The 12,353-nt window shown below is 34.2% G+C and overlaps 2 protein-coding genes across 2 annotated transcripts; one reads left to right on the forward strand and one right to left on the reverse strand.

Moving 5' to 3' along the window:
• Window positions 1–3,617: 3,617 nt before the first annotated feature.
• Window positions 3,618–5,886, forward strand: LOC118753496. The gene is made up of 3 exons (XM_036488377.1): window positions 3,618–4,210; window positions 5,312–5,457; window positions 5,520–5,886. The coding sequence occupies exons 1-3, from the start codon at window positions 3,772–3,774 to the stop codon at window positions 5,745–5,747; spliced, it is 813 nt and encodes a 270-aa protein (XP_036344270.1). The 5' UTR covers window positions 3,618–3,771; the 3' UTR covers window positions 5,748–5,886.
• A 22-nt stretch (window positions 5,887–5,908) lies between these two features.
• LOC118753495 lies at window positions 5,909–11,605 on the reverse strand. The gene is made up of 6 exons (XM_036488376.1): window positions 11,245–11,605; window positions 10,442–11,182; window positions 9,575–9,704; window positions 8,819–9,004; window positions 7,934–8,072; window positions 5,909–6,063 (listed from the first exon to the last, which is right to left on the reverse strand). The coding sequence occupies exons 1-6, from the start codon at window positions 11,487–11,489 to the stop codon at window positions 5,933–5,935; spliced, it is 1,572 nt and encodes a 523-aa protein (XP_036344269.1). The 5' UTR covers window positions 11,490–11,605; the 3' UTR covers window positions 5,909–5,932.
• Window positions 11,606–12,353: the final 748 nt, after the last annotated feature.

A 12,353-nucleotide genomic window follows, 5' to 3' on the forward strand; every position in this document is an offset into this window, starting at 1 on the left:
TTAAACAAATCTTCTGGTAGTTTTTTTTGTTGAATTTGGTTACTTTTTCTGGTGATTTTGGTAAAAATAAAAAATAAAAATTTTGTGGCAACACGAGCTTAACATATCTTCATCTGAAATACAAAAATACGTAAAAACATCTTCGCTGAAATGCAAAAAGTCATAACTAATAAAAAATTCAAAATTCACTTTTTGATTGATATGATGCATTTCATCGAATTATAACTCCCCACATCGTTTTATAAAAAAAAGTAAGTGCCACACTAGAGAAGTGAATATACATACATTTTTTTGCTTAAAATTATATTTTTTGTCTTTTTTCTATCTAGGTGCCTACCTCTTTCCCTGTTCGTTCTAGTTACATTTATGTTACTCTGTTTTCTTTTATTTTCATTTTTATCTTTAATCTATCGATAGCAAAACCGATAGTAACATCCAACAAAATATCGATAACAAAATCGATAGTAACATCCAACAAAATATCGATAACAAAACCGATAAAAATATCGATAACCAAATCGATGACAAAATCGATAAATTATTGGTAACAAAATCGATAACGAAATCGGTAAATAATCGATAACAAAATCGATAACAATATCGATGACAAAATCATTAAAAAATCAATTAAAACATATATAAAAAAATCGATAAAAATATCGATTATTATATCGATAAGTTCCGAAAATATCGAAAGCAAATCGGTAATAATATTGGTAGCAAAATCGGTTAGAAAATCGATCAAAATAGCAAAATCGATAATAATATTGGTGCAAAATCAGTGAGAAACTCGATCAAAATATCGATGAAAATATCGATAACAAAATCGATAAAATATCCATAACAAAATCGATAAAAAATATATCAGTAATCGCTAACAAAATCGATAAATACTCGATAACAAAATCGATAAGTAACCGATAACAAAATCGATAACAATAGCGATAACGACATCGATGAATAGTCGATAACAAAATGGATAGAAATATCGATAACAAAATCTACAAACGTATCGAGTATTATATCAATAAGTTCCGAAAATATCGATAGCAAAATCGAAAAAATTTCGATTCCAAATCGGTAAATATATCGATTATTACATCGATAAGTTCCGAAAATATCGATAACAAAATCGATGAAAATATCGATAACAAAACCGAAAAAATTATTGATTATTATATCGATAAGTCCCGAGAATTCCTAAAATCTCTAAAAGTCCAAAACAGTTCCCAGATCGAGTCTCAGTGTCTCTATCTAGGTATATATGCATATCTTTTTACCTGTAATTACCTTTATTTTAATCTTTCTTCTTCTATTTTCAACTTTATTTTCATCGGTATCCTCTTCCTCATCTTTTTTTTTTATATTTATCTTTGTTTTTACTTTTATGTTTATTATTTTCTTCATTTACATACATATTTCCTTTCACCTTTGCCCTTACATAAGTGTTAAAATTTACCATGGTCTTCATTTTTGCCTTTATCTTTACGCATGTTTGTTTTTGTTTTTATTTTTACCTTTGCCTTTATCCTTTTCTTTATCTATGTACGTACTTACCTTTACTTTCATTCTTGTATTGGTCTTTTCCAAGTGTTATTCTTTAAGCTTTTATTAGAAAATTTTTGTCAAATTACACCTGTTTCAGCCCCAACCATTGCCGTTGCACTATTTTCGTTGCACCGTTTCCGTTGCACCACTTCCGTGTGCAATTTCCGTTGAATTTGCCAATTTACTCCCAACCAACCAACCGCCGCTAAAGAAGTTTCACTTCAAAATATTAGTCACGACTTTATCCATTTCAGTGACGATATATATCAACAAGTTTATCGAATCGTATATGTTGGAATTAGCTCGAATTGTAGTTATCAATCCGGAAACGGGTGTGCAATTATTATACTGGATCACCGAAGTCATACCATGTACATACATGCATATGCATGTCCTGCAGGAAATGAGTTAGATACATAAGTTAACTTGAAACTGATTAGGAAGGAACTAAAGGTCACTATTATCTGTATACTTTCTTTGGGGATGGCCGCGAACATCAGTACGAAAAGCAATATTTTAAAATTTAATTTTTTGACGTTTTTATTTACATAGGTACTCACTTTATTTAACATTACATACATATTTGTTTACATATTCTACTGAAGATGGTCCCATATTCGAACTCCGTCAGACATAACTTCAAAATGATAATATAAAACTGCGATCTTCCTTTTGTTTGTCCTCAATTCGAAAAAGTATTTGTGGAGTGCAGAAAAAAGTGTATTCAAAGTAAAAATTATATGACGATATTTTAATAGAAACTTTTTTAAGAAAACAGTCTCCCGAATACGTCTGCATAACTTTTCAACTAGTTTTAAGCTATTTTTTTCTGCAGGGTGCACTTACAAATGTACGTACATACATACATATTTTTGTACAAACAAGGTATCTTAACGCATATGCTGGTACAAAAGTAACGTGAGAACTTTGGCGACAATCCCACATTAAACTGCCCTGTGTGAAAGCTTGAAAAATAATGTATGAATTGTACTTGTAGAAATGTACACATTGTACATAAATAAACAAGGTGGCGCAAAATTAATAAGCCTTCTTCTTGATCGCTTCTTTCTTTGTGGTTACTTGAAGTCGCGGGATTATGCCAACTGGCTTCAGACAATCACAGCCCTTAAAGCGAATATTCGACAGGAAGGCGAACAGTTATCGCCGGAAATCTTGCGGAAAGTCATACAAAATGTGATAAACAGGCACAAATGTGTACCAACACTGGCGGCAGCCATTTGACGGATATCATCTTTCTACTTAACAGAAAAATTTGTAAAGGTCCAAAAAAAAATTCCATCACTCAAAATCTTTTTTTTTTTAATTTAATAAAAAATTATTCAAAACAGAATAGGATGATTATTTTGCGCCACCTTGTATATATTAACATGTAATATGTTTGTGCAGTGCTTGTTCGCATCCAGATGTCCATATATTAATGATCGCCTCCGATGGAATTTAATAGGGATAATGTTTTCATTCGGTTCTCTCAGTTTTATTTTAATAAAAAATGTTTGTGCTGATATATAAGTATGTATACACACATACATATGTACATTTTTGCTTTTATAATTTTGCTCGTATTTATACACACATTTTCGCTAATGCCATTTAAATTAATACATATGTACATATGTATGTCTGTATGTATATGCACATAGGTATGGATGTACATATGTATGTTGAATGTTTTGTTTAAAACGTACAAACATATGCACATTTATTTGTACATATGTATGGACATATCTCACACGATCTTCAAAAGTGACACAACTCAAAATTTGGCATTTTTGAAACTATGCACTAAAAATAAACGCAAAACTTTTATTTACCTTTCAGCAAAAGCTGGACCAAATTTTTGTTATAATTTGTTGAAAAGAACCAATTGGTAAAGTCGCCCTTGCCCATATGATTAGCATCTCCTAATAAGTAGTTTTTCGCATTTTCTGACGAACGTGTAATTTTGATTTGTGTCTCTTTTGAATATCGTGTGCGATATGTATGTCAGTAATTAATATTTACGCTAAATGACTTACTGTTTAATTCGGGCGCGCAGTTAGCGAGCTACACGCTCCCGCTTAAGATGTTTTACGCGGAAAGATCGGTCATCAGCGGATTGTCGACGCCCAAGGTCCCACTAAACAGCGCAAATGACGAGTTTCTCATACAAAATGCGCGTTATTTAAATTGGATATTAGTTTGACGAAGTGATCTTATTAACAAATGAAGAACAATTTTCTTCAAATAAATCGATCCTGTCAAGCGGCCGGTGCGAGTCGTCATTTAAGTCCCAGAGTACCACCATCTTTATTAGTCGCATCAACTGATATTAGCGCCCTCGAATACAAACATATGTGCATATGTACTATGTGCTGGTGTTTGCGCGTTTACTGGACCGTTCTGCATAATTTGTTCGCGCGTTTTGTGACAAACGTGGCCAATTCTGTTTACAACAACAATCTGTGTCGGTGTTGCTCGAGTTGCTCACAATCTGTGCGATGTCATTGTTGTGATCATTGTTTGATTCACAGAAACACCCAGCGTGCTTCGAGTGAGCTTAGTGAAAATGAGTGCGAAGAGAAGGAGCTTACGGCAAGAAGTGAGATAGAGGTGCACTCAAGAGCGACGACAACCTGTTCACCTCATCATTACGTCATAGTTGGTTAGTGCACCGGAAAACCAACAAAACTAATCATTAACCAAAAAACAGCGACTCTTCTTTAAAAAATGTTAAAATTTCAATCTCGGCGTGCGGAGATTTGAGATGCCTTCCATAAGCATTTTTAAATTCAAATTAAATCAATCAATAGTGAATTGCACTATGGCTAAAATATGCACTTTCTGCGGCCATAAATCTTAAACACAATCTTAAAAGACAGTGGTTTCAAAATCAGCGAAAGCGGCCCATTACCACACCCATCACCCATTTACCAAGTATCCTAGAGTACGCGTCCCCTTCTAAAATTGAGGAAAATATTTTTATTAAAAAATGGAAATATATTTTGTAGTCGGTGATGCTCTATCTTTTGGTAGTATTACCGACTATCGCTTTCAACCGGAAGTGGGTTAAACAGGCCGGAAGTGCATTATTTTAACTGGAACTCCATTACAAAGAAACGTTTCTGAAAAAAGTTACGTTTTTTTGATGACGTTTGAGCAGACAATTCATAGTCCAAATGAAAGTAGATATAATACCCTTTTATCAGATATACATATGTATATCGACGAAATCGACCAGAAAAAGTCGAACTCGACGAAACAAGCACAATACATATGTTTAAACTTTTATAATCACAACATGCACTTCGAAACAGTGAATTTTCAAAATACAAATGTTATTTAAAACCACAATTTTTACAGTCAATATGTGCTATACCATTGCTAAAATAATCGCACTTCAATATTTTTACAAAGGTAAAACAAAACCGCGATGCACTGAAATCCAGTATAATAAAATTCTAGCACAAATCAGGACCAGGGTTGCCTTGCGGCCATAAATTTATAATTCCTTTTCTAACAAGAGTATCTAGAATAAAGTCCGCCTAGTAAAAATGTAGAAAGCAGAAGTTGAAATCTGCACTTTTGGCCGCAGAAAGTGCTTATATCAGCCTTAGTGCATTGGTTAAATGCCTAATTTGTTGCTTCCAAAAAAACCGGTGCAAAAAAAATATTTTAGCTGCTTTCTAAGGCAGATTTTGGACTATAAAAATCATGTTCCTTTAGGGTAGCTGATAGGCTTATATTTTGCGCTTTTCTTTCATAGATGATATCGATGCGAATTACCTTGAGATTGAGCGTCGCAAAATCGAGACTGAATCATTTTATCGTCTTGTTGACCGCGCAACTGCTGAGGATATTTTGAATAGCAGAGAAGATGGCTCTTGTTTGGTACGCCCATTTAAAGAAATGGTATGTTCGGAGTAAAATAATTTTGGCTTCTAATCCAATGTTTTCTGTTCATTTCCACAAAGGATCCGTCGATTAAATACATCGTCACCATATATGCCCAGCAGCAATATTTCCATCTTTTCATCAGACAAATTAACGGTAAGGACCTCTACGGCATCGGCCAACAAAAGTCTAAAGAAAAGGTTTTTAGCTCCCCAAGTGATATTATCGATTTCTACAGTTATAATCCTTTACAATGTACAAACAAAAGTACCAGTATAAGTTTAGTATTAAAACCAATAATTACATGAAAAAGATGCGTAATTGTTATTTATAATTTAATAAATTTTATGTGCATAAGTAATCATTCACTTTTAGACATCTTCATGTTTGGTGTGGATATTAAAATTTTAATTTTTTATGTACAAATAAAAATAGACTTATACGATATTTCAAGCTGCTTTAATCCACATGCTACTATTCCGAAAGAGTTAGGCTAAGTGGCTACGACCGCTTTGAATACGCAGCGATTGTTCTGCATAAGAGCTGGCCAAAAGAAGGATTTGATAAGATCGGAGCGGCGATCAGACTGTGGGTGGCGTTCGTGTTTCTCTGGACGCAGAAAGCCTGAAATTGAAAAGCGGATTAAATATACATATGTAAATTTACATATATGTACATACATACACATCGTCACCTGAAATGCAAAAAGTCGTAACTTATAAAAAATTCAAAATTCAGTTTTTGATTGCTATGCAAGATTTCATCAAATTGCAACTCCCCACATCGTTTTATGAAAAAAAAATTACTCATGACTTTCAGTGACGATGTTGTTACGTTATTTTGCATTTCAGGTCACGATATATCGCTTAATCGTTTAATAACCCTGCCAACCAAAGTTCCCGAAATCTTAACGAAATCTTTAGGAGCATCTCGTTTCTGTATTTTTATGAATCTTTAAAGAAAATTGTATGAAGTGGTTGACAGGAACTCGTAAAGAAATTTTTGTACGAAACATAAAGAAAATAATGAAATAATTCTGCAAGAAATTATTCCAATAGCAGCATTATTTTCTTCCTAAATTTCGTAAAAGAATCGAAGTGTGCACAGTTTATTTAATTTTAGAAAATTCGGCAAAAAAAATGTCTCTACAATTCAGAATACTCTGAAAACACGGTTTGCAGGCATGATTCAATAATACAAGGTTGTGTAATTGTTGTCAGCTAAAATTTGACACTCCTTTATTGTATTTGATAGATTTGTATTTTGGAAGTAGGAGAAAGGGGAAGAGTGTGATCGCATTTTGCGAAAACGGTAGTAGAATGGTACTGTACCCAAAGTATACAATTAGAAGTAAAATGTGTATTATTAATTCTATGCGAATTTGCAATATATTTGGTGTTTTAATGGAAATACTAAACAATATATAAAAATATTCATTTTTGATTTAAGTTATTCGTCATTTCCGGGAACAAACCTAGAATGCCGACCGTTCAGCTATGCAAAGACGAAAAATGCGGATCAATAGAACTTTTTATGCTCATTTCAACCATGCCAAAATGATTTGGCGCAAGTAAAAAATGAAGAGGTTCTAGAAGGTTAAAGTTCAGTTTTTAGATACTTTAAATATTAATACCTTATGAACTTTATAACCGATTAAAAAGCTAATGACGTCACCATAAAGGTAATTAATTTTTTCTTCAGCTGATGTACATAATTTATAGCTTTTTGTATTTTTAAACCAAAACAACTAAAAAACGAACAAATATTATTTTTTCATGAAATAACCTTTTTTGAAAAAACTGCATAATTAATGGTAAAGAATTTTATATTATTTAGAAAGTACAAGTTATTATCTTTAATTCGATATTACATATTTTATCATGATCTACTTTTGGGTTTCAACAATTTAGTGATAATTAAAAATACAAATAAACCTCTTATATTTTCTTTTTTTTACCTGCGCCAAATAAATTTGGTATCGTTAGAATCAACGTAAAAAGTTCTATCAATTGGCATTTTTGGTTATTTTATAGCTAAACGGTCGCTATTCTACACTTGTTTTAGAAAATTACGCAAACGAAGGTGACGCCAACGAATATTTAGTATGAAGAATTTTTGGTTTTACTACTAATATCACTAGAAACTATAGAGTAAGCAACATTCTGCACAAGTAAAGGAGCCGATTTTATGTGTGGGAGCGAGAAGACTGTTCTATTTTAAAACCTTTCTGTTATTGAATCATGGTTTGCAGGTTTACGGGAAAACGCAATCAAAGTTTGATCAATTCATACAGTTGGTACATTTATAAAAAGAAGTTTAGTTTAGTTGGAAAGTTTAATCATCTGTTAGGCTGAACATATTCTCCTCATCAAGCTAATTAATTGTTTTATAAAATCTCCTAAATCGTAAATTTTGATTTACATCTCTTTAATATTAAATATGCGATGTATGTTTGTGCGAAGAAAAATAATTAGTTATATTTTGACTAATTTACCAAGAGTGAAATCGCCGTCAAGATAATATGGTGACTTCTGATTAATCATGCGCCAAGCTAGACGAACGCAAGCGCTGACAAAGTGTGTGAGGGCTATGCACGATTCCAGGCATGGATATTCATGTAGTGTGGAAAGTACCTGCGAAAGAAATGTAGCAAATTACTTAAAACACGAGTTTAATTAGCTGCATAAATGTTAAAAATTTGGTACTCAATAAGGCTAACATATTGTGGTATAGGATCATACAATTACATGCAAATATAAGCAGATGATTATGCAATTCACAATAAAATCACATTTTATAAAGTTGTTCGTTGCGTCTTCAAAAAAAAAAAAAAAGGTTTGCAATTATTATTGGTTTTGGTTCATTTCCTTAGTATAACAACTGATAAGATGTTTCAGGGCATACATACATACATGGTTTGCGATCAATCGTAATTTACATAAAGGGATGAGTGAGAAACTAAGCCTTAACCCTTAATTAGGCGCATGGGATCAAGGCCATTGCAAGTTGAAAAAAAAAAATTGTCTTGGAGTGCTTGGAGCATGCTCGCGCCCTTTCTAGGTTCCGAACTCGCCGTGGGGTATGTAAATAAGTCACTGCCGGAACATCGGCGTGTATGCATGTGTCGCTACTCTTTTAAGTCCTGACCCCATGCGAACACTCACGTAACATTTTTTGGGAGAGGTAAATTTCTAATTTTTTTAAGTTAAAGATAATAGAGTACTTGAATATTTTTGATAATACGCGCTTCGTTTTTTTATTTTGAAAACTCCTTTTTTCAAAACTTTTATTGGGGTCACCATGCGACTAATTGTGTGATTTTCTTTATGCGCGTAATAAGGGGTTAATGTAAGATAATAAATGTATAAAGCTTACTCACTTGATTGAAAACCGAGCGTTCAATTTCGCCCAGAGGAAAAGATTCCACAGTTTCGTGCAAATAGGCTCGCACTGATCGATCTAAGGTGAGTGTGATCTCGTTTGATGCATCAACGGAGCAATTTAGAGTTCGACGAACCTCCACCACTTTCCTTTCGCGCATGCCATGACACAGGCGAAATGATAACTGAAAGCATATTGGTAAGAGATATGCATTTAAATGGGAAATACTTATAACGAAGTACTAAATATAATAATGGTATAGTGTAAATGCCAATAGTTATCGCTCTAATTAAAATCATAATATTGGGTACATTATCACTGTCTAGATTACTTGACTGCTTACACTTGACGGCAAATGAAATCAAATGCGTTGATGCAATTTTTTTTTTTTTGTTTCATGGCCAACTTTAGCAAGAAAATAAGTGCATGCCTTGGGGGCATTTGTGATCACTTTCTAGTGCACCAATCAGCAAACGTTTTTTTTGTAAACCTCGTAATTGAATGTCTTTGTTCCTTAGCACGTTTCGGTCAGCGCATGCCTGTGCGCTTCTCTCTACTCCATTACCGTGCAAAAACAGAGTAACTGATTGTTATATTTGGTTGTCTTTTCGATAGACAGTGTAATAAATTTAAAGTGTTTAATGCAAGTCGGCTGAATAAGTGTGTGTGTAATCGAATGAAAATATTACTTGCATATACATACATACATCCGTACGTACTTATATAAAAGTATGAAAAAACAGTGTCGACATACCACAATTATTGAGAAAAGTATTTTCGCTTTCAGATTGTGAATGTGCTTTAGCTGCGGCAGACCATCCAATGCTTCCAATGTATCCGCTCTATTCTCCATATACAGGGTGCGATACTGAGTAACCATTTCGCTGTTGGGGTAGGTCGAGAAGAATGTTTTTTAGTTTGGCATATATGTACATAAAAAAGATTTCGAAATTGTATACATAAGTATGTATGTATTTAATATGTATTTTTTAAGGTAAACCCAATCAATGAAATAAGCCTGCAAACCAAAGTTCCCGAAATCTTAACAAAATCTTTAGGAGTATCTCGTTTCTGTGGCGATTGTTTTACGAATCTTCAAAGAAAGTAATATGAACTCGTAAAGAAATTTCTGTACGAGAAAAAAACTCTGATACAATTCTGTAATAAAATCTTTACATAGCAGCATTACTTTCATTGCTTTACCGATTGTCTTCCGAAATTTCGTAAAAGAATAGTTTATTTTATTTTAGAAAATTCGGCAAAAAAATCCGATGAGAGCTTTACGAATTCCTTAAAATTTCTCTACAATTTAGAATGCTCTGAAAATATGGTTTGCAGGGAATATACCATTTAATACTACTTGACTTATTTCAAAGTTGTTTGAATTTCTGCCCTTGGTAACTAGACGCAAAATCGGAAGATTCTCTCTAACCTTCTCTCAAGCTTAACGATTAAACTTTCCCAAAAACATTTAAAACTTGCTTACGGCTTGAGGGGATTTTTTTTTTTATATATATATGGCTCTTTCTTTGCAGATCCAACATTTAAGAAACCCTAATTTATTTAAAACGAATGCGAAATATTTCATAACTTATTTCTACATAAATGCTTACATATTTACCTGGTGTCATCGTTGGCAGAATCATCCGAATGGTAGCCATCGCTGCAGTGGCTGCTGGCACTTTCCGCATCCACCGGACTTGTGGGCACACCTTCGGGACCCATCAGTTGCAAAACAGCTTCGCAACCTCGCCCGAAATTCATTAACAACCCCGCTGCCGGTCTTTTCTCTATACATGCTTGTCCATCCAAACGTTTCACCTGACCCACACACTTCAAGACTTCTTTGTCGTTTTCCACTCGCTGACTGAGGTTCTCCACAAGAGAGGCTAACTGCTTCAACGCGGGCTTGTCCACCATAGTGAGCAATGTTTTGTTCTCGATGAGTCTTTGTTGTATGTCACCATAGTTGATGGCTAGTAGGCGCTGATGCGAGGAGTGTGCAGGATCTTGCACCGCTGTTATCATGCTAAGCTCTTCCAGCTTGTGTATGGCCATTTTGTAGGTGTCAACGTGTCTTTGTAGCTCAGTTTTAAGCGCGACATGCAGCGATATCAACTGTCCTGCGGAGTTGGTTGTTAAGCCGTGCACACCTAAACCTTGAACTGCATTATCAAAGGACTTCCGCCGCTCCCGTAGGGTTTGTCGCAAATTTGGTTCATACTGCGCTATCGCTTGGATGAGCTTCCCGCAACGTTGCCTCACACCCGATTCGTGAGGATGTGAGAAAAGACGTACCAGTTGCCAAGCAACCGATTCTATTGGCACATCAGGCTTTGGTGAGGGATTGATGGTGATTAACCTACGATAAGAATTTCGGTTTAAATATTTTAGTGATTAGGATCAGATTGGTACAGATCTTACCTTGTAAAGAATGACTCTAGTAAATATGCACTGTGTGGTAGGTGCTCCAGAAGCAAGTCGATTGGCAATTCTGCTATTACCGAACGCAGGACAGATGGTCCAAGTCTACCTACAACTCCTGCTGCCTCCCTGTACTGCCGTCCTTCGGAGAGTAACATCAAACGACGCAGCACTTGTCTGGGACTTGTCAGGAATTCACGTCCGTCACGGGGTGGCCCACGTATCCGTTCTCGACTATCGGCCATTGCTGACTCCAGCGATTCTTGGTGGTTCTTGAGCAAAATTTGTTTTCTACGATGTTTTTACAGATTGTTGTATTTTTTCGATTGTGCCATAGGCTTTTTATGAATGATGAACGGATGATAGAACTTAAATTAAAGAAAATGATGATCCAAAGTCAGGTTAAGTCTTAATTAGCAATTAATGAGTATAAAAATCACGAATTGCGTAAATGTTATGAAATTATATCTTAATATATAAAAATGCCCAGTCACTGTGTTCGTTTACGCTAACCACCGAAATTGCCCATATCCGAGCGAGACTTTTCTAATGTTATTCGCTGCTACGCTTCATAACTAAATATGTTTATGTTGGGGAGAAATAGGTAGTATAGCAAAAAAATAACTGTATTTATACATATAAACATGTGCACATCAACAGCAACAAAAATTTGACCATTTGGACACCATTCAATGTTATCCATTCTCCTGGCTGGCACCGTAACAAGAGATCGTTTTTTTTTTAAAGGAAGTGAAAAATAATGAGACGAATTCTTGTGTTCGTACGAATCGAAAATTAAAAATTTTTTTCACTAATCGCCTCAATAACAATTTTTTTGTAAATTTCGATATCAAATGAAACGTAAAAAACAATTACGAATTTATCATAAGGTTCATCTTAAGAATAGCGATGAGAGTATTTCTTAAGGAGATGTAACACTTGGATAACGGAATATAATTAAAGTCCACCCGATATATGAAAAACATGTTTGAAAGATTTTTACTTAAAGTACTTAACTTGGGTTTCGATAATTGTTCACTAATTCCTCTTTATGCTTACTTTAAACTTGTTTTCTTCTCCTATGATTTTTGAAGTGAAACTTTTTTTGG

Source organism: Rhagoletis pomonella, unplaced genomic scaffold (genome assembly GCF_013731165.1).
Source record: "Rhagoletis pomonella isolate Grant_MI unplaced genomic scaffold, Rhpom_1.0 Rhpom_scaffold_02541, whole genome shotgun sequence".
Lineage (NCBI taxonomy): Eukaryota > Metazoa > Arthropoda > Insecta > Diptera > Tephritidae > Rhagoletis > Rhagoletis pomonella.